A 22,939-nucleotide genomic window follows, 5' to 3' on the forward strand; every position below is an offset into this window, starting at 1 on the left:
GAGTGGCGTGTAGTCATTATGGCCATCAATCAATTCAGCTGAACTTTTCTCTCTCATAGTTCCCATGCATCAATTAACAATGTAATAGATTTTGAAATCCATCACATGGTTAAAAACTTGGATCCGTTGGAAGAATTTTGCTTTCATTTTATCTTAGTTTCGGACCAAGTTTGGAAGCATTCATCAATAATAAGATTTGGGCTTTGTAGCATTAAAATTAAAGCTGACCCAACTAGTTAACATTTGCTTTCCTGATGAATCTTGTTTCGGATCAAGCAGGAAACTTTCATCAAAATTAACCATGGGCTTGGTTGTAACAACATTGAACTTGGCCCATCAATATAAAGATTCAGCCACTTAATATATAACTTGTAGCAAGGCTGATTATTGGGCTTAAACCACAAACTTATTTTTCGGCCCAACATAAAATCTGCACAACAAAATTATTAATTAAGCAAATATGAATTAAGATCAAATTAATAATTTTGTAATTAAATATTTTAATAATATTTGTTCATCATCAAAACTAAATAAGAGTTTTCCAAACTCATCAAAGGAGTCTAACAAAAATTAGACCAATATGTTCTGTTTTCTTCCCTAAGCACTATATAATTGTTTCACCATAATTAAGATTTCGGTTCACCATAACTAAGATTTCGGTTCACCATGAGTACTGTGTTCAGTTCACCATGAGTACTATATTCGGTTCATTCTGCACTATTCAAAACTCTTCTTCTCCACCTTCTACTGCTTCTTCACTAGAGAGAAAAGGAGGAAAAGACAAAAATATACAGCAGCAACAATAACAAAAGAATGACGATAGGGTTTCAGGATTTAGGGTTTTAGAGTTTAGGGTTTATGGGTTCAGGGTTCAGTGTACAGGGGTTCAGTGTGTTTCAAACTTTTGGTTCGCCCCATGTATTAATTTCGATTCACTGTATTCATCGTTGAGGGTTTGGGGTTTAGGGGTCTAGGGTTTAGGGTTCAGGGTTTTAAAGGTTTAAGGTTTACGGTAGGGTTCAGGATTTAGGGTTTAGGGTTTAGCATTTAGGGTTCAAAGTTCAGTGTTCAGGGTTCGGGTTCAGGGTTTAGGGTTTAGCGTTCAGGGTTCAGAGTTCAGAGTTCAGGGTTTAGGGTTTAGGATTTAGGGTGTAGGATTTAGAGTTTAGGTTTTAGGGTTTTAGGGATTTAGTGCTTATGGGTTCAGGGTTCAGGGTTCTGGGTTCAGTGTTCAGGATTTAGGGGTTCATAATTTTTTGCATGGTTCTGAAAACCGAACCAGACCGGCCGGTTCAACCAGATTAATTTGGAACCGGTCAACTAGCCAGTCTGGGCAAGCCTAGAAACTATTTGGCAAAAAATCGGTAAAAACCGGTCAAACCGATGATTAACCAGTGAACCGGTAGAATCGTTCGGTTTTTAAGAGGGTTTCCGGTTCGAAAATACACCCTCCTAAACGCACCGTTTTGTCACTTAAATTAAAAAAAAAGGAAAAACACAAAACAGCAAAACTGAAGCAGTGAACCCTAAATCAAACGCAGCCCCATTTGTTCTTCTTCTTCACAAAGCCACAAATGCATCTCCTCTCCTCTCTTCTCTGAGAACCATAGAAGCCACCGCAGCCCCCAATCGCGCAGCAACCGCAGCCCGCCGCCACCGCAGCGACGGGTTTGACCATCGCAGCCCCCACCGCATCGTTGTCATCACCGAGCTCGCCTTCTTTCTGTTCGTCGGTGTCGCGTCCTCTGTCGTCGCCGTTGCTCACCTTCCACCTCGCCGCTGGTAAGTAATATTTTGTTCGCAGTTTCGCACTTCATAGCCATCTCCTCGGCGTCTACTTGCTGGTTTAGGGTTTAGCAATTGATTTCTGATAATACTTGTTATTTTTTTCAAATTGATTTGCTGATTAGCTAAATTTTCTGATGTTATTGTTTACTTATTTAAGTTTTACTATGGAATTTGTGGAGTTTGCTGAGTTAATTTTGTTCATAATTTTCTGAAATTTTGTTCAAAGAAACAACTAGTCTTGTTCTATTGACACACGTAGGGCAAGGATTCATGCCTAAACCAATAGTGTAGATGAGGTTTCTATCAACTTTGAGAGGAACAAGAGCAGGGTATTGATCAGAGTTTAAGCTTCTGAATTTTTTGTTGAGACTCTGTGCAAAAGATAAGTCATTTCTGGCAGGAAGTTGATGTTGAAAAAGAGAAGGGATCAGTGTTTGAGATGCCTTTGTATTGGAATATAGTTGTGGTGATTTTGTTGTCAGCTGAGATTAGAGCATCCATGAAGACCCTTTGCGGCCATGAAGTACCTGCTTGGAAGTTGAAACAATGCTGGCATGGACTAAAACATTTCTGGTTTGTTCTTGTCCAATTAGTATGGTGTGAATGGTTTTGTTAAATTTTGATGGATGATAGTTTAGGTGTTTTGTTAAATTTTCTGAATTAATTTTGTTGATGATTGATGATGTTTTTTTAAATATTAAAAAATTTATATTTAATTTTTTTATTTAATAGTTAATAAAATCGGTTGAACCCTGGTTGAATCCCTGTTGAACCACTGAACCAGTGAACCAGTCACTCTACCGGTTTATTGACCGGTTTGGTTCTCGCAACCTTGATTTTTTGGTAAACAGGAGAGCGATTTGGATTACTCTCCTGAAACGAATCAAACTGACAAAAGTTTGGATTATTCAATTTTGAATCGAATTGAATGGAATGTAATTGCTAATTTGAATTGAATTAAATGGATGGAGGTGTACTGAATTGAATTGAATTGAATTGATAATATGTAAATTGTAGACAGAGTTATTTGAATTTGATTTTATATAATGGATTATGTTTCGTTTACTCAGTACTATACAATTGTATTGTTTTTGGTTCACCATAACTAAGATTTCGGTTCACCATATGAGTACTGTGTTCGGTTCACCATGAGTATTGTGTTCGGTTCATTCTGCAGAAAGCTATTTGAATTTGATTTTATATAATGGATTATGTTTCGTTCACTCAGTACTATACAATTGTATTGTTTTCGCTTCACCATAACTATGATTTCGGTTCACCATGAGTACTGTATTCGGTTCACCATGAGTACTATGTTCGGTTCATTCTGCACTATTCAAAACTCTTCTTCCTCACCTTTTACTCCTCCTTCACAAAAGAATGACGATAAGGAGAAAACACGTGAGGAAGAAGGAACGCGAAAAAGGAGGAATGCGAAGAAGAGGGCGAAGAAGAAGACGCTCCGTGTTAAAGAGCGTGAAAAGAAGAAGAAGAAGAAGAAGAAGAAGAAGCGTTGGACGATTTCGTGTGTATTGGGTGCGTGTATTTCATGTTTCATTTAATGGTATTGGGTTTTTTTGGTGTTGGATCAACTTGGTTACATAATTACATAGATGTGTAGCATTTCTTTTTTTATAGACCTACATCACCACTATATCTATTAATTAAAAAATTTTCAAAACATTTTAAATAGAACTTAGATCACAACAGATTAATTTTCAATCTGGTGAATTTAGGAAGACTTTAGAAAAAAAAAGGATGTATAGGCTTGGTTTGGTAAAATATTTTGGAATGGTGCTTGTAATTTTAAAAAATAAATTATTTTATTTTATATTTGATAAATAAAAAATAGTGTATTTGTAGGTTTTAAGAATTATAAATGTTTTTGAAAATACTTAATTAAAGATGTGTTTTTTAAAAATAGTTTATATTTATCAAAATTAAAAATTATAATATAATTTTATTTATTAATAAATATTAAAATTTATTATTACATTTATGTCTGATATGAATTTTTAAAATTATTTTACTAAATATAATTATTATTACTTGTATTTATTGAAAGTAATTTTTTATTTGATTTTATCATAGGTGCTGCAATTTTTTATTTTTTTTAAAAGACAACTTTATTAAATTATTTTTAAAAAATAAAAGCTAAAATTTAGCAAATTAAATCTAACTATAATTTAGTATCAACAACAATTATTAATTACTGACATAAATCCCTTTTATTCTCTTACACATATATATAAGCTGCATAATACATGCAATTGCACACACAAACATACAAATCTTAAGCCATATATAGAATATATATGAACACACTATAAACATATACAATGAAATAAAATAACTTATTATAACTCTTGGATTTTTGGTCCTGCTCCACCAAAAGATGACCTGATAGCATTGTTAACGTAGAGCACAAGCAACACCACCAAAAACACCACCACAACCAAATTTGCCATTTTCTTTTGCTTCTTCAATTCTTCAACCAATCCATAAACAGCATTCCTATACTCCTCTCCTTGCCTTGAAACCGTACTTAACCTTTTCTCTAACCCTAACCCTAATTTGCTTCCTTCGCCTTCACCTTCACTCTTTCCCATTCTTCCTTGCATTTCCTTAACCCTAGAACTTGTACCTTCATCAATAACACCTCTCTTGTCATCCTTACCACCTTTTCTTGCAATATTATCATCATTATTTTTATTCTCTTCCAATTGTGGTATTGGTGTCGGTGCTGGTGCTGATGCTGATGCTGTTGTTGGAGCTGGTCCTGGTGCAGATGCTGACACAGGTGCTTTGTCTACTACTCTTTGTTTTTGTGGATCTTCATAATGAGAAATTGGTGGCTCGGGTTTTGATTGTGGTTGTGGTTGTTGCTGAGGCCTCACTACAGGAGGTGTCGTCGGTGTTGGTGGTGGTACTGATGCTGGTGCTGGTGCTGGTGTTGGTGGTGGTACTGGTGGTTCATCAATGGAAGTGATGAGTTTGGGAAGCTTAACATAAAGGATTCCATTTTCAAATTTGGCAGAGATGGAACTTGTGTCGGTATCTGAAGGAATTGGTAGCTCTTTGTAAAACTTGCGGATTTTGTTGCTATCACCAATCCTTCTTTCACCACTCAACCTTATTAAACGAGTTGAGGTTACTTGCACCCTTAATTGCTCCCTCTTGAATCCTGTATATGTATAAAACCAAATTAGATTTCATAACATTTGTTTTTTATTTGCTTAACTCGTAAACAATATTATATATAATCATATTATATATATAAAAAATCAGTCACCAAGTCATTTGTATAAAACACATATTAAAATAAAAAATATACATTAAAAATAAATTAAATACTATAAATATTTATATATAAAAATATAATACTTAATTTAGTGACTAAATTTTGAATATTTTTTATTATATTATTGTTCGTGTTAAGAAATTCTTCAGACATTTAATTTTGTATTATTATATATATTATCAATGTTTCTTTATCTAATTATCTATTAATTCAAAAGCGTGTTACCATAACAGACAATTTTTTCACGATGATTTGATTACATATTTATATATAGCAGTTAAATACTAATATTTTTCTTTCAATATTTATTGATTTATTTATTAAATTTCCTCTACTACGGATGGTTCATTTTCTTAATTAATAGCAATGTTTAAATAATACTAAAATTTAATTTGCTCGTATCTAAATTTATTTTTATTGTCATTTAAGAATATATAGCTGATGAGTCAGGATGGATACATAAACGAAATTTTCATATAAAATTGCGGCTATTTTCATATGTATGTGTTTTATAATAAATTTTTGGATTGTAATCCAATCACAACTGAAAAAAAATATATGGAATTGTACATATATAAACTACTACTAGTACTGCCAATTTCCCAACAAAAAAAGAACTCATTAATACTATGAATTTAATTTTAATATATTAACAGTATAAAACATTTTACATTCAATCACAACGTTTTATTAGTTGACCATTCACATATTTAATATAAAAAATAATTATTTTTTCTAATATAAATTATGTGATTGGATACATTTATAAAATAGTTTTATAGTGACTGATAATTAAATTCTTAATATTATTATCATAATAAGAGTAATTAATGGCATACTTAATAATGTAAAAGAAATTAAAAGAAGTTGAACCTGGAAGAGAAACAATGAGTGTGTCACTTTCTTTTTTATGATCCCAATCAAAGGGTGGTTCGATATCTTGGTATTCTAGCTGTGCATTTCCTTGATTCATAGCCATTATATTATTTTCGCCCTAATTAGTAATTTGGTTTCTTCTCTCTCTCTCTTTGTTCTCTATAGGACTAGGAATTTTAATTTGTGAATGAAATTATCTGTGGTTCTGTTACGTACTTTTATACACACTGGTGGCTTTGTTTTCTTCGGTTTCAGTTCTTCCTTTTCTTGCAAAGTTTGATTTAGTTCAAGTCTTCAGGAGGTTTTCTTCTATGCAAAACTAAGAAAAAAGATAATTAAATAACATTTTCTTAGCTTGTTCTAAATTATACTTTGCTTTTATTTATTTATTATCTTTTTTGGACTTGTTAAAAGTATACTTTACTTGAATGCTAGGATAGGCAATATATATTTGGTTCGTTCTTTATGATGCACTTGCATGAAAACGTGTGTAATAGTATAAAGATTCATAATTATTTGGGCAATGATATTGATGATAAGGGTTCTTTATTTGTGAGGGTTTTGTTGTTATTCTTCTCCAAACATTAAGATATTCTTTCATAATGTATGTGGGCATCATTTTTAGGTCTTATTATAACTCATGAATGTATGAGATGAGTTTTAAAGTAATATTCCACTACTTCAGGGTGTTTGCAATATATTTTTTTTATTTAAAAGAACAATATTATGATGATATATGAGAATTGAGTTGAATTTCAATTATAGGAACTAAATTGAATTTAATTATGTTATCATCAGTTGAATTCTTAAGTTTGATATAAATTAGTAAGTTAAATTATATAATTAAAATTAATTGCATAATTAAAAATGTGTTTGGTAATACATTGGATAATTTTCTTTTGACTATTTTACATTTTATTAATAAAATATGAAGAAGGGAAAGATACATAAGATCCGACGATAAGGACACATTGCTTGAAAAATGATAGGGTAATAATAATGACTTATATATTCAAGAAATGAAAAATATAACGAGAATGTGTGATAATATTTGCATTAATTCATTAAAAATATAAATTTATATATAGTTGTTTTAATGTAAAGTTTATAATTAAAAATTATTAGATAATAATTTAGTTAAATCTATTAAATTATTTAATAAATTTTAATTATTAATTTTATATAAAAATAATTATATATAAATTTTTATCTTAATTTAATGTGAATTTAAATCCGTACATTATCTCAATGTTTATAGTATTTATAGTATTTATATAAATATTATTAAAATTAAAGTTATATTTTTTTATTTTGATATTTTTTTAGCAATATTTTTTAAAAGTAATATTAAATAATAATATTATTTTAATAATATTTTTTAAAATATTATAATCATTATAATTACTATAATATAGAATATAGACATACTAAAATACCCGATAAAATAATGTTGGATATGTAAAAGAAAAATCATGGTACTAGATTTTGCTTTTAATTCCAAATATTTTAGATAGTCCCAAACTCCCAATACTTGAACATACATCAACAACTATTAGATTGATAAAATAAATAAATAAACTGATACAGCTGAGTTTGGAAAATTCTATTTTTAATTAAGTGATGATCAAATATTATTACTATGATTAATTACAAGAATTATTAAATTAACATTGGATTGAATGATTAAATTAATTTTTGCAATGCAGGATTATTTGGGCTGAAAAGCAAATTTCTGGTGCAAGCTAAATTACATTCAGCCTTTGGTTTTGATAAAATATGATGAGTATGGCTGAATTAATTTTTTGTTACTTGGGCCAATATAATCCATTATGGTTACAAGTCCAAGCTGAAAATGTTTTCCTATTTGCTCTATGCATGACCCAAAATTTATCAGGAAAGCAAATGTTACTATTGGGTCAAAATTAAATAATTGTAACAACTAAGCACAATGTTAATTCCTCATGCATGATCCGAAACAAATGAAAGAAGGAAAGCAAAATTGCTTCCCTCGGATCCAAGCATTTCACCATGTGATGAATTCCAAAATTTATTACATTGTCATTTATTGCATGGGAACTATGAGAGAGAAAGCAAGACACTTGATTTGATTGTAGCACTAATGTCTACACGCTACTCAGCAAGGAAAGAATCATTTCATTTAATCTCATTCTCTTTCATTCCTAAATCAATGCTTTTTAAATTTCTCTCTTCTCTCTCTATTTGCTTCTCTTCTTCGGTTATTATCCAGGAAATAATGGAAGCTATGTTAAGCTACCAAAAGAAAGAAGAAGCTGCATGCATCAAGACCATCAAACTAATGATGGCAAGAAAACATAACTCAATAAAAGTATGCTGTGGCTGAGATTATCACCAAAAGTGGTAAGATTTGGTGAGGTAATCTCGAGCTCTCCATACCCAAAAGAAAGGAGATTCAGCCAGCAAGTAGGAGATCTTTGGAGGCATGGCTTGTCTCTGATTCTGCTCAACCACCACAGGAAGTAGCTAGAGTGGCGAAGTGATGAAAGAGACAGAGATTGGAGCAGATGAAGCCATCATCATCATGAAGCATCAAAGGCCAAAAATCCATCTTGGAGAGTAAGCTAAGGATGGAGCGCTCGGATTGATGAAGAGTGATGACCAAGGAAGAACTAAAGGTATTTGCATGTTGGGTTTTGCATGAGTTACCTCTTCTCTCTCTGTGGCCGAACCGGTTCTGTTTTGAAGGAAAAGAAGTTAAGCTTGGTTTTGTTTCAACTGTGAAGGCTTCTCTTCTCTATAAAAGGAGTGAACAGTCACGGTTTGATTCAAGGGAAGAAAGTGAGAGTGCAAGGCACAGAAGTCTCATAGCTACCTAAGCTTACAGATTTTCTTCTCCTTCAATGTATTCTGTTTTGTAATTTTTCTGTTTAATTTTGTCATGTCTTGAGTCTCATGGAAAAAAGGCAAACAGTGAGGTTTGTATGAAAAAGCCATAGAGCGAAAAAAGGCAGAGAGTGCAAAATTAAAAGAAAAAGCCATAGATGTCTTAGAGTTCCTTTGTTCATCTATGTTGTGTTTCATGATTCTGTGGAAATCCCCTTGTAAGTTGGGTTAGCACTTTACAGTTTGTAATTTGGATGATTATAGTGAAATTCCATCATTATTGTGATGGAGACTGGATGTAGGCTGCATTGCACTTAGCAGCTGAACCAGGATATATCTGGGTGTAATCTTCTCTCTCTACTACTCCATTTCTGTTTCTGCTGAATAGGAGCTAAAATTAAAAATATCTCGTACCAAGTGACGAGACAAAAATAAAAAGTCTCGTGGTTAGGGACGAGACAAAAAACAAAAAAGTCTTCTCAAAGACCAAAAAGTGTATTCAAGAAAAAGGGGGCTAAAATTCAACCCCCCTTCTCTTAGCCACTGAAATCATCAAGCTAAAATATAAATATATTAATTTTTTTGGGCAAATTAACAATATATAGTTGGATAACTACACAGAAAAGATAATAAAATTAAGAGGAGTGTTAGGACCAGCAACTTTTAAGATTTGTAGCCATCAAATAGCCATTAATAATAATTTTAATGGTGTGAGAATGGTGTGAAATTTCATCTAATAGTTTACTATTTTTTACTGATTACATGCTGATCAGAATTTAATAAAATTGCTGACCCCTAATTTCTAAAATTAAAGGACATGATTATATTAGTTAACAATGGGAAGTATCTATCATTAAACACTGATTAGTTTTTTTTTTCCAAGTTATTGAACTTTTATTAAAGAGAGCAGAAAATTACAGCCCCAAAATAAAAGAGTAACGGTCCGTATTCGGACATCAACAAAAGAAACAAACGGAATATCTGTGATTAGTCTTTTGTTGGTTTATAAAAATTTATATTAGTCCAATGCAAGTCTTTTTATAAATTAAATTTAATCAAGTTAAATAATAAAATTTGGATTAATAATATTAGTTATAACTAATTTTTGTTATATTATATTAATTTGGTTATTTAGACTTAGTTAACAAAAAAAAATTTAAATGTATAATATTATTTTTTATATTAATAGTTACCCATTTACATATACATCATTAAAAAAAACACGGTCTTGTTAAACATTCAAGTTGATAACAAAATTTAATTAAATTGGTTTAAATTCAACAAAAATTATTTCCATCACACGTAATATATACACACGCACTTTATTAATACAAACATATTTTTTTTTTCTTTTTCGCTTTCCTTCTTCCTTTTCAATTCTTCCTTCTTTTTCTTCGCATTTCTCTTTTTTTTTCATCGTCTTCCATCTTCTTCGCGTATTTAATTTTTTTTCCATTGCCGTTCTTTTATGCTGCTATTATTATTGCATTTTTCTTTTTTTCTTTTTTTTCTAGTAATTTTGCAACATTGATTTTATTTTATTTTATTTCTCTTAAGAGAATGAAACAAAAAGAATTATGAAAAAATAAAATAATAAAAAAAAGATGAAGAAGAAGCAACAAAATATGAGGAGGAGGAAGAGGAAGTAGGTTCATCTTAGTTTTTACATCGAAACTTTTCTATAAAAGTATAAAAATATTTTCTTTAATGCTGTATTTTTCTTTTTTTTTCTTTATTTCTTTTAGTTGAATGAATGTAGGTTCATCACCTTTCTAGTAATTTTACAGTATTATGTGTTATTTTTGTTTGTTTGATTTTTTTTGTTTTTATTCTTGTTAAGAGAGTATAATAAGAAAAAATTTGAGAAGGAAAATAAAATAGAAAAGGATACATAAAAAAGAAGATGATGATGAAAAAAAAGAAGCAGCAGAAGATGAGGAAGAGTTTTGAATTATGCAAAATTTATTAGAATAACAATACATCGAAATTTATTAACAAATACACATAAATTTTTTAGTTTTTACACCGAAACTTTGTTACAGAAGCACAAAAATATTTTTTTAATGATGTATATTAGAGAAAAAGGTAAAAGAAGAAGAAGAAAAAGAGTTTTGAATTATGCAGAATTTATTAGAAAAAAATACATTAAAATTTCTTAAGAAATACATATAAATTTCTTAGTATTTTATACTGAAATGTTGCTACAAAAGCATAAAAATATCTTTTTTAATGTTTATTTTTTTATTTTTTTTAGTTGAATGAATGTAGATTCATTGTTTTTATTCTTGTAAAGAGAGTAAAATAAGAAAAAAAAAACTTAAGAATGTAAAATAAAAAGGAAAAGATAAATAAGAAAGAAAAAAAAGACGATGATGATAAAGAAGAAGAAGAAGAAACAGTTGTAAGACCTAGAATCATTTATCATGGCCTAACGCAAGTGGTTATGGAATGATTAACACTTTAGTACTTCGACATCTCATTAGCAAGTTAAGGATGAATGACCAAAATAAATCAATTGGAAATCAAAATCGGATTACAACTTTTTGAGATTACATACGCAAATGCATTTTTTACATAACTATAGAAATCGCGATAGGGGTCCACGGATTCTAAATGCACGTAAACCGCTACACCCCTCTAGCGGTTTATGTTGAGATTCGTAATGGTCAGAAATCGCGACAGGGTCCAGCGATTTCTTCAATGCTGGGCAAATGTGTATAAATTGCGATAGAGGTGTAGCGGTTTATGCTTTAGTATAAATACGCTAGAGGGAGTCGCGGATTATTCACTTTGCACTATTTTAAAATTTTGAGAGAGAGAAAGTAACGTTTTAGAGAGAGAGAAAATTTTGGTGAGAAAGACAAAGTTCTTAAGGTTTAGAGGATTTGGGAATTTAGATTTAGTTGGGCGCGGGACCATGGCGAACGAATGCAACGTTTACTGACTCAACGGCGTTGCACACGTTGTTGACAGTATCAACGAAGAGGTAAGTTTGTTTTCTTTTAGTTATTGAATTTCATATAACATAAGATGCAGTATTCAGATGCAGTAATTAGAATACACAATATAGGATTGACCAATTTAGAATTTCAAAGTTAAGACGTAAAATTTAAAGATAGGATCAAATGTTTACGTAGAATAGTTCTTCTTGTATTTGAGATACAGAGTTCAAATTATGATTGGCCAGTTTAGAATTTCAAAGTTATTAAGACATAAAATTTAAAGGTAGGATCAAATGTTTAAGTAAAATAGTTCCTCTTGTATTTGAGATACAGGGTTCAAATTGTAAGGCTTGTAGGGTTATTGTTTAAGTATCGTATTTGAAAACTAAGATTTAAAATTTTAGCTTTTAAATATTTAAGTTTAAATTTTAATATTATAATTCTAGTTGTTTAGGATTTAAAATTTAAAGATTAAATTTTTGAAATAGAATCTAATAATTGTATTTTATATTCTTAAATTTTAAAATTATAAGTTTTGTAGTTTAGTATTTAAAATTTAAGATTTAAATTTTAGAATTATAAATTTAGAATTTGATTATTTTAAATTAAAGATTTGAGTTTTAAATTTAAATTTTATTATTATTTAAATTTAAGATTTGAAAAATAATGGTAACTGAACTATATCTGAAATTTTAGTTAAGATTGGATAGACAGGACACTTATAATGTTTGTTTTCATTTATAATTTATGATTTAAACTTGTTAGTGATGAAATTTTATTTGGTTTGGTTATTTTTCCCACATGCTACAGTCAAGTAGGTGTATTTATAGTGTTCGGAGACAACAGAACATGCCTTTGCATGACAGAATCATATTCTATATGGAGAGGGATGGTTTGTACCACCTGGCCAAGCTCAACACGAGGTGGTTCTGGTTGGATGAGCCCCTAGTCAGCGCATTCATTGAGAGGTGGCGTCCTGAGACGCACACATTTCATATGCCATTCGGAGAGTGCACTATCACGCTGCATGATGTTGCATACCAGCTAGGGTTGCCCGTGGATAATAAAGCTGTATCTGGGTGTCTTACAGATTTTGAGAAGCTGATGGATGATGGCTTAGGAGTGGTTTCATGAATTATTTGGCGAGCTTCCGCCGCCGAATAAGGTAAAGCAGTTTACAGTCCATTTCACCTGGTTTCATGAAAGATTCAGGGTGTTACCGGCCGATGCGATTGAGGATACCGTACGCATATATGAACGTGCGTACATTATGATACTGCTATCCACTCAATTATTTGGTGACAAGAGTGGAAATTGGGTTCATATACAGTGGTTCCCCAGAAGGATTTTTCTCGTGTAATCCTTGACTTCCGAAGGTGGGATCTATGTCCGGTTGCTGGCCGACAGCTTCCAAGTTCAGCGTTGAAAAATGTGGAGGGTATTGTTGTGACCCAAAACTGGATGACCCCTGATGTGTTGGTGGGTTCCTAGGAGTATCCTCGTCACTGTCCTCCAAGATGTGAGCTGGCTCATCGTCTGAATCATCTTCTCGCATCGCATTTTCAACCCGATTTGGTTCACCGTCACCTAAAAGACCGGGAATCAAATCAGGTGACCTAGCTATCCTAGCTGGAATAGATGGAGGTTTAGCTAACAGACAACTAGGTGCAACGACAGGCATCAAGGTAGAAGCACCCCCACCGTCGTCGACTGAGGATTCGGCGCTGATGCCCCGGAACTGTTGACACCATCTTCCAACTTAGCATGCAAATCGCGTATTCTCACTTTCAGAAAACTGCGCCGACAATGAAAAAAAACCTGCATGTCTTCGTCCGACCCTATACAAATGTTTCATATTGAACATCAGTTGATACAACCACAATCGGAATCTTGTAGAACACCTTCTCACCCACTTGGCCCTACACAACCCTGTCTTTCGTAATATACTCGTCTTTAACTTTGACAAAGTATTTGTTGACCGGATAAAAACACTCACCGATTTTTTATTAGTGAACTTAACACCGTAACTTTTGCTTTTTTTAATTTTTCCAAAACAATGTACTAGAACAAAAAAACTCTCCTCACAATTCATTTGTGATTTTGTGAAAATGATCCTCTACCATCACACCACTCCCTCCTGGTTGATATTTATAGGCGTTTTTGGTGCATGCATAAACCGCTACACCCCTATCACGGTTTATGCACATTTGCCCAGCATTGAAGAAATCGCTGGACTCCTATCGCAGTTTCTGGCCATTACGAATCTCAACATAAACTGCTAGAGGGGTGTAGCGGTTTACGTGCATTTGAAATCCGTGGGACCCCTGTCGCGATTTCTATAGTTATGTAAAAAATGCATTTGCGTATGCAATCTCGAAAAGTTGTAATCCGGTAAATTTGATTCTCAATTGATTTATTTTGGTCATTTGCCTGCAAATTAATGTACAAGAATAATCAGATACATTGTGTGCTTTTTAGTCGGGTTGTAGATAATATTCTCCCTCACCTTGAAGAAGAAAAGGTTGGACTCCTCATTGTTGTAGTGAGTTTTGAATTATGTAGAACTTTATCATAATAAAAATCATATAAATTTCTTAGTTTTTACATTGAAATTACTTAATGATTGCGACGCGCAAACTTAGTTCGAAAACAAGCACACAAACAAGACTAAATCATGAACAAAAAACACAATCAAATTAATTTTAGATCAAACAATGTCATTAATATGATAAAAATTCAAAGATAACGATAATAATAACGACGATAACGATAAAAAAGATGACGAGACGATATAATAATAATAACGATGATGATGATGGCGGCGAAAGAGGAGGAGAAAAACAAATGAAAAAAAGAAATTAAATAAAAAAAGAAAAGAGGAGGAGAAGAAGGTAGTGATTATGGTGGTGACGACGATAACTAAGAGAAAAGAAAAAAGAGAAAAAAAAATAGTAACTAAAATATTAGTAAAAAGAAGAGAAAGAAGAAACGAAGAAGAAGAAAACGAAAAAAAAAAACGCATAATTTAATTAAGCATTTTATTTAAATGTAAAATTTTATTAAAAAAATATAATAAATATCCTTTCTAACTTTTATTCGTAAAGTCAAGTCGTCATTATTATGGTCATTATTACTGGATACCAATATCAAATTAATTATGTTTAAAACTTCAGATATCATATACATGAACATGAAATTAACACTTGTGAAATGATAATTTCACTCTAATTTTTTATAATATCATTACACATGATTTTTTTGTATTGCATAAATTTATAAAAGAAATAATATTATCAAATTAAGAGTAACAATATTCTCTTAACACTTATCTCAAAAGTAATTTTTGAAGATTTCAATTCTTTAAATTTTAAATTTGTATTTTAAAATGTAAAGTGTGATCTTTTATTTTTGAATAATTTTTTTTATTTATTTTTTATTTTATTTATAAAATAAATAGTGAGAGATCATAATTTACTCTTTTATTTTAAATAAAATTCAAAATTTAAAAGATCCAAATTCAATCTTCCAAGACTATGGTAAAATGTGTAACTGTGTAAGTGATTGCGAAACCTTCCACCACTATGCATTCATTCTGATCTTATTTTTCTTGGATTTTAATCTTGTGGGGTCTCTTAGTACAACACTACAATGCCACTTATTTTCTATCTCCACTTATTTTCTATGCATTCATTGAGAGCAAGTAGGAGCAGAAGAACCTAACCTATAAATAACACGTCACAAACAGTTGACAAAGTTATATATACTGTGGCGTGTGGAGATAACATGCACGTTTTCTTTTTATCTTGTTTGAACTTTTAAGAGTGGAGAAACAAAAAAAAAAAAAAAAACAAGAGTTGAGGAACTCTGGGAAATTATGGAAGTGAACTATGAGACTGAGATATCAACAAAAAGTTTGGTTTTTGCTGTTAATGGCGAGAGGTTTGAGCTCTCCAAAGTTGACCCATCTACCACTTTGCTGGAGTTCTTGCGTTCCCAGACAACCTTCAAGAGTGTCAAGCTCAGTTGTGGTGAAGGTGATGATCATTTTTGTGTTTGTAAAGTGATAAAAGCATTTCAGAATTTTCATAGCCTAGCTAGTAGCTGTTTGATCATCTGACTTTTGAAATGTTTAGTTCTCAGTGTTGCAACTTCAAAATTCTCTTCAGTTTAAGTTCATAGTTTGGATAATCTTCTTCCTTTACTTGGATTTTGACTTCTTTTATAGGAGGTCTTAATGGGCTTGTTGGAGTTGGGATTTCTGAGTGTCTTGAATTTGGGATAAATCTGGAGTCTGTATGTACTGATTCCAGTTATTCCTCAATTGTATATTTGTGTAATTTTCTGGTTCATATGAAAAAGAAGGTAGTTTATATCTAGATGCAATATGTTACTGGAACGGGTATCCAGTACACTACATGTAAATTATTTTACGTAGAAAGTATATTTATGGCTTTTCATAAGCAGATAAATTATGAATTGGTACACGGTATATCACCTAGTCGTTGATTTCATGTAACTATGATTTAGATTTAAGAAAAAGAAAAATCTTATTTGCCTTTATATTTTTAACAAAGGGGAGCCTGGAGCATTAGTCTCCGTGTGATCTTAAATGTGTGTGGTTGGGAGAATTATAAATAATTCTTAAAAATTTTAAGATGGAATATCATATTCCCATATTTGGTTCAAAATTTGAAAAGTTATTTTTAAACAAGTTTGATTCCAAACTATCATTTCAATTCCCACCTTCTCCTTGAATATATTTGATTCTCATGGAAATGAAATCTGACTAACAAGTAATACTTGAAACCCCCCCCCCCCCCCCCCTTCTCTTAAGGTCACTTACTCAACTCGTGGTAATTAGTCACAAATGCAATTATTAGCTTAAACTGTCTATAGTAGGCCCTTTAAGTGCTATCCTTCCCTGATTCTGATCCTGCTTTAACGCAGAATGTTTGAGCACCAGGCTTACCTTTTATTTCTAACATTTTCATTATTAGTAATCCACAAAAGGCTTCTTTTCAACTTGTTACTTACATACATGGATATGGTTGGTTTCCAGGTGGTTGTGGAGCTTGTGTGGTTCTAATATCCAAATATGATCCTGTTCTTGACAGAGTTGAGGATTTTACAGCAAGTTCATGTCTCACACTACTTTGCAGCATTCATGGATGTTCAATTACAACAAGTGAAGGCATTGGAAATAGCAAAAATGGATTCCACCCAATTCAGGAAAGAATTGCAGGATTTCATGCCACACAATGCGGCTTTTGTACTCCGGGAATGTGCGTTTCACTCTTTGGAACTCTTGTCAATGCTGAAAAGACCAATCGTCCGGATCCGCCTTCCGGATTCTCCAAACTGACAGCAGCAGAGGCGGAAGAGGCTATTGCAGGTAACCTCTGCCGCTGTACCGGTTACCGACCAATTGCAGATGCCTGCAAAAGCTTTGCAGCCAATGTTGATATAGAAGATTTGGGCTTCAACTCTTTCTGGAGAAAAGGAGAGAACAAGGACTTAATGCTTAGTAGTTTACCTCAATATGGCAAGAACCATAACAATGTTAAATTTCCTCTGTTTTTGAAGGAAATCAAGAATGATGTGATCTTGTCTTCAGATGAAGGTAGCTGCTGGCACAGTCCTACTAGTCTGAAGGAGCTTCAGAGCTTGTTGAAATTAAACCGAGCCAACGGCACTCGGATCAAGCTTGTTGTTAGCAATACCGGTATGGGATACTACAAGGAAAGTGATGGCTATGACAAGTATATTGATCTAAGGGGCATCTCTGAGCTCTCAAAGATAGGAAAGGATCAAACTGGAATTGAAATTGGAGCAGCGGTGCCAATATCTAAAGCTATTGAAGTGCTAAAAGAAGAGAGCAGAAGTGATTTTCTTACAGAGGATTCTGCAATGATTCTTGGAAAGCTCGCTGACCATATGAGTAAAGTCGCCTCCAGATTTATTCGGAACACAGCCAGTGTAGGAGGCAATTTAGTGATGGCTCAAAAGAATAATTTTCCTTCAGACATGGCCACAATTCTTCTTGCTGTGGATTCAATGGTTCAAATAATGACTGGTGCAAAATTTGAGTGGCTTGCATTGGAGGAGTTTTTTGAAAGACCATCACTAAGTTTGGAGAGTGTACTTTTAAGCATCAAAATTCCAAGTTTTGAACTTATTGAAGGTAAATCCGATAATCAAGGAGGTAAATCCGATAATCAAGGACGTAAATTCCTCTTTGAAACTTACCGAGCTTCGCCTCGACCCCTTGGAAATGCCCTTCCATACTTAAATGCTGCATTCCTGGCTAAGGTGTTCATGTCTAAAGACACTGGCGAAACAACAATTGATGCTTGCAGGCTATCTTTTGGTGCTTATGGGACTAAGCATGCAATCAGAGCAAAAAAAGTTGAGGACTTTTTAGTAGGAAAAGTGCCAAGTGTTCATATTCTACATGAAGCTGTCAACTTGCTGGCATCCATTATTGTACCTGATGGTGGTACCTTAGATGCAGCTTATCGTTCAAGTTTGGCAGCTGGTTTTCTTTTAAAGTTCTTCAACTTCTTGATAGATGGTCCTTCCAAATTGATAAATGGCTGTACTAGTTTGCCTGTCAATGGATCAATCCAATTAAATGGGAATCAAAACCAGGCTCAACATGATAAAACTCCAATGTTACTTTCATCTGGAAAACAAGTAATTGAAGACAGCAATAAGTATCATCCAGTTGGAGAGCCGATCACGAAATCTGGAGCCGCAATACAAGCTTCAGGTTTGTTTGATGCCTATCAATAATGACTTTTCATATAATTTAATACATGCTTAGTAACAAGTGAACATTAACATATAAATCATACGTAGGTGAGGCTGTCTTTGTAGATGACATACCATCACCACCAAATTGCCTTCATGGAGCATATATCTATAGCACAAAGCCTTTAGCACGGATAACAAGTATAGAACTCAGACCTGAATTACAGAGACATAAGGGAGTGGTGGACATCATTTCAAGTAAAGACATCCCGGATGGTGGTCAAAACCTTGGAGCAAGAGCCTTATTTTCTTCTGAACCTTTATTTGCAGAAGAGATAGCTAGATACATTGGCGATCGTCTTGCCTTTGTGGTGAGTTCATAAACCGTTTATTGATGGTTTGTAAGTACTTGCCCTTTACTCACCAACTATAGCTTCCTTTTTAGGTTGCAGATACTCAGAAACTCGCTGATACGGCTGCAAACTCTGCTATTGTTGATTATGATGTTGATAATCTTGAGCCACCAATATTAACTGTGGAAGATGCTGTTAAAAGATCTAGCCTTCATGAAGTTCCTCCATTTCTCCGCCCAAAACATGTTGGAGACATATCAAAAGGAATGGCTGAAGCAGATCACAAGATTCTTTCTGCCAAGGTATATGTAACGTGTTTTAATCTTTACCTTTGTTATTTGGTTATCCACCTTGGTTTCTGAAGAGTGATGTTTAAGTTTTCTTTTGAAAAATTAATGTCAAAATACAGATGAATCTTCCATCTCAATACTATTTCTATATGGAGACACATACTGCACTTGCTATACCAGATGAAGACAACTGCATTGCAGTTTACAGTTCAATTCAGTGCCCTCAGTATGCACATGCTACCATAGCCGCATGCTTGGGTGTTCCTGAGAATAATGTTCGTGTTATTACTAGAAGGGTTGGGGGAGGTTTTGGTGGGAAGTCCATGAAATCCATTTGTGTAAGTATTTGGCTGTGCACTGTTCTTTTACACATTGCTTAATTGTTATAATTCTACATCATATTTTAATATTATTATCTAATTTTCTGTAGTTTGAAGAGTTACTAATGCAACAACTACAAATTGAAGAAGTCACTGCTTTTGCTTTGATTCCAATATAATTCATGTGTTTTCTGTGTTAAGTGTTTAAATATGTTAAGATATGAATTAATAATATAAAACGATATAAACATAGTTCAAATTGTTACATTCACATCTTGCAGGCTGCTACTTCATGTGCACTTGCAGCACACAAATTGCGTCGCCCCGTCAGGATCTATCTAAATCGTAAGACAGATATGATCATGGCAGGTGGCAGGCATCCCATGAAGATTACTTACAGTGTTGGGTTTAAGAATAATGGGAAGATTACAGCATTAGATATTGAGGTTTTGATGAACGCAGGGTTGTACTTGGATGTAAGTGCAATAATGCCGGCCAGACTCGTTTCTGGGCTTAAAAAGTATGATTGGGGTGCTCTATCTTTCGATATAAAGTTATGCAAAACAAATCATCCTAATAGATGTGCAATGAGAGCCCCTGGGGAGTTGCAGGGATCATTCATTGCAGAAGCTATATTAGAAAATGTTGCAGCTACACTTTCAATTGATGTAGATTCTGTGAGAAGCATAAATCTTCACACACACACGAGTCTCGAGTTATTCTATCCAGAGTCTTTCGGAGAACCTTACGAGTATACATTGCCTTCCTTATGGAACAAGTTATCTGTTTCTGTAAACTATGACCAGCGAGTCGAGATGGTAAAAGAGTTCAACAGAGTCAACACTTGGAAGAAGAGGGGATTATCTCGTCTACCGGTTGTGTTTGAAATGGGGCTAAGACCAACTCCTGGAAAAGTAAGTATTTTCTCGGATGGATCGGTTGTTGTTGAAGTAGGAGGAATTGAATTGGGTCAAGGTCTTTGGACAAAGGTGAAACAGATGGCTGCATTTGGACTTGGTGAGATTCAATGTGAAGGAACCGAAGGCCTATTGGACAAGATTCGAGTGGTACAATCAGATACTGTGAGCTTGATTCAAGGGGGGCTGACTGCTGGTAGCACTACATCGGAATCAAGCTGCGAAGCAGTTAGACTTAGCTGCAATATCTTGGTTGAGAGGTTAAAGCCTCTAAAGGAAAAGTTGCAGAAAGAAATGGGATCAATCAAGTGGGAGACACTTCTTCGTCAAGCATACATTCAATCTGTGAACTTATCAGCATCTTCATTTTTTGTACCAACAACTTATTCCAAGAATTACCTAAATTATGGTGCTGCAGTGAGTGAGGTATGTGATTGTGTTCTTAATGATGCATGTCTCAAATAAAAATGGCGTTGTATCATGTTCAGTAAGAGTCCACTTCCCTTGAAAGTTAAGCACTTATGTCATCCTGTCATAAAATCCATGTTACTGAACCAAGATATCTTATAATGATAGTAATGCTTCCCTAAATAATGGAAACTACTTCTCAGGTGGAAATAGATCTTCTGACTGGAGAAACTAGATTTTTGCAAACAGATATTATCTATGATTGTGGACAGAGTCTCAACCCTGCTGTGGATTTAGGACAGGTATGCTATTTAATTTGGAGATTATGTTTTTTTACAAAAAGTTTCCACTTAGAAAAGAGTATAAAATGCTAAGACTCATTCTTAAACACTTCTTATTAAGTCAGAAGTATTGCACTCTTTGTTAATTAAATAAATCTAATTTCTCTATTTAATATATTTTATATTTTTATATTTATGATTCAGATTTAGGATTTTGGATTTAGTATTCAGTGTTTAGGGTGTTTTATAACAATATAATTTTTAGGAGTGCTACACTCCTTACTTTCTCAGAATCACATTAGCATTCAACTTTCTCTATTCATACTCCATATTCTTAAGGTGAAACATTAATATTTTCTTAAATCATTTTGTTAATCCATGTTGTAGATTGAAGGAGCTTTTGTTCAAGGTTTAGGGTTCTTCATGCTTGAGGAATATGAAACAAATGTTGATGGTATGGTATTAGCAGATGGCACATGGAACTACAAAATCCCTACAATAGACACCATACCTAAACAATTCAATGTTCAAATCCTTAACACGGGCCACCACAAGCGACGCGTGCTCTCTTCAAAGGGTAATAAGATCAAAGATTCATCAATGCACATTAATTTATCCAAATAGATGATTATTCCTAAATTGATGAAGTAAAATTTAGCAATCAACAAAATTTTGAATAATAGAAATGGATAATAATTATACCAGACTGTTATTGAGAAGGCTTCGAAATTTGTTGATGCAGCCTCTGGTGAGCCACCATTACTTCTAGCAGCTTCAGTTCACTGTGCCACAAGAGCAGCAGTTAAAGAAGCAAGGAAGCAGGTTCTTTCATGGAGCAACAAAGATGGAACGGATTCAAGATTTGAATTGAAGGTTCCTGCAACCATGCCTGTGGTTAAAGAACTCATTGGACTTGACATTGTGGAAACATACTTGAAATGGAAAATGGAAAAGAACTCGAGGATCTCATATTAGAAATGTGCACAGCAATAAAAAATTTATTTATACATAAAAATTAACTAATAAAATAATTATTATGTATTGAATTTTTTTTATTTCAATTTATATTTTATTATAATAATTAATTTCGCAACTAATTGTTAGTGTATACATAGTATAATTAAACCCTCAATAAAATTATTATGCTTTTGGTACATCTCGATGCACCGCTTGAGCTTACTATAATATATATTCAGATGAACTAATTATTATGTTGTCAGATAAATAATTTAGTGTTATAATTTCAGGTGTAAACCAAAATTTTCAGATCGAACTTGAGTGAATAATAAATGCAAATTAATAAGATTTAATCCTATCAAAATAGATAGTTTAGTCTGAGACTGAAAAATAAAAAAAGTTATCATAATCACTTGAAGTATAAGTCGTTGGCAATAATACTTTTTTTTTGTTTCTTATGGTATTTTCCAATCTAACAACAGGTTAAGCATTAATTCGTCGCGAATTGAGTTTGTCATTGACGAGTGAGTTCAACTCCAACAACCCAAATTAGTTAATAATAATTTATTTTATCATACATGAATTTTAATTTTTTAACCATTCAAAATTTCATATGTAGTATATAATACCATTCTAACTAGAAGGCCCAAATTTTGTTTCTTTTTTCGAATAATTTTAAAAACCTTTATAGTAACTCGTATGAAAATATTTATTTATAAAAATAATTATATTAAATAATTTAATATATTTAATTAAATTATTTATATTATATCATTATTTTTTTATTAAAACAAAAATAAACTACTAAATTTTTTTATTAGAAACAATATTACATTATTAGTAATTATTATTATTTTTAGTTGATAATAATTTATATTTATATTTATAAAAATT

The 22,939-nt window shown here is 32.5% G+C and overlaps 2 protein-coding genes across 2 annotated transcripts; one reads left to right on the forward strand and one right to left on the reverse strand.

Annotated features, from left to right (window-relative positions):
- Positions 1-4,003: 4,003 nt before the first annotated feature.
- LOC130941831 (uncharacterized) lies at positions 4,004-6,144 on the reverse strand. Its single transcript, XM_057870432.1, has 2 exons — positions 5,963-6,144; positions 4,004-4,972 (listed from the first exon to the last, which is right to left on the reverse strand). The coding sequence occupies exons 1-2, from the start codon at positions 6,066-6,068 to the stop codon at positions 4,146-4,148; spliced, it is 933 nt and encodes a 310-aa protein (XP_057726415.1). The 5' UTR covers positions 6,069-6,144; the 3' UTR covers positions 4,004-4,145.
- Positions 6,145-15,538: 9,394 nt separating this feature from the next.
- On the forward strand, positions 15,539-22,232 carry LOC130940919 (indole-3-acetaldehyde oxidase-like). The gene is made up of 9 exons (XM_057869204.1): positions 15,539-15,803; positions 16,829-18,538; positions 18,628-18,890; positions 18,965-19,174; positions 19,282-19,500; positions 19,764-20,825; positions 21,011-21,109; positions 21,476-21,665; positions 21,831-22,232. Exons 1-9 carry the CDS (start codon positions 15,644-15,646, stop codon positions 22,061-22,063), a joined length of 4,146 nt encoding a protein of 1,381 aa, XP_057725187.1. The 5' UTR covers positions 15,539-15,643; the 3' UTR covers positions 22,064-22,232.
- Positions 22,233-22,939: the final 707 nt, after the last annotated feature.

This window comes from Arachis stenosperma, chromosome 7, assembly GCF_014773155.1.
Source record: "Arachis stenosperma cultivar V10309 chromosome 7, arast.V10309.gnm1.PFL2, whole genome shotgun sequence".
NCBI lineage: Eukaryota > Viridiplantae > Streptophyta > Magnoliopsida > Fabales > Fabaceae > Arachis > Arachis stenosperma.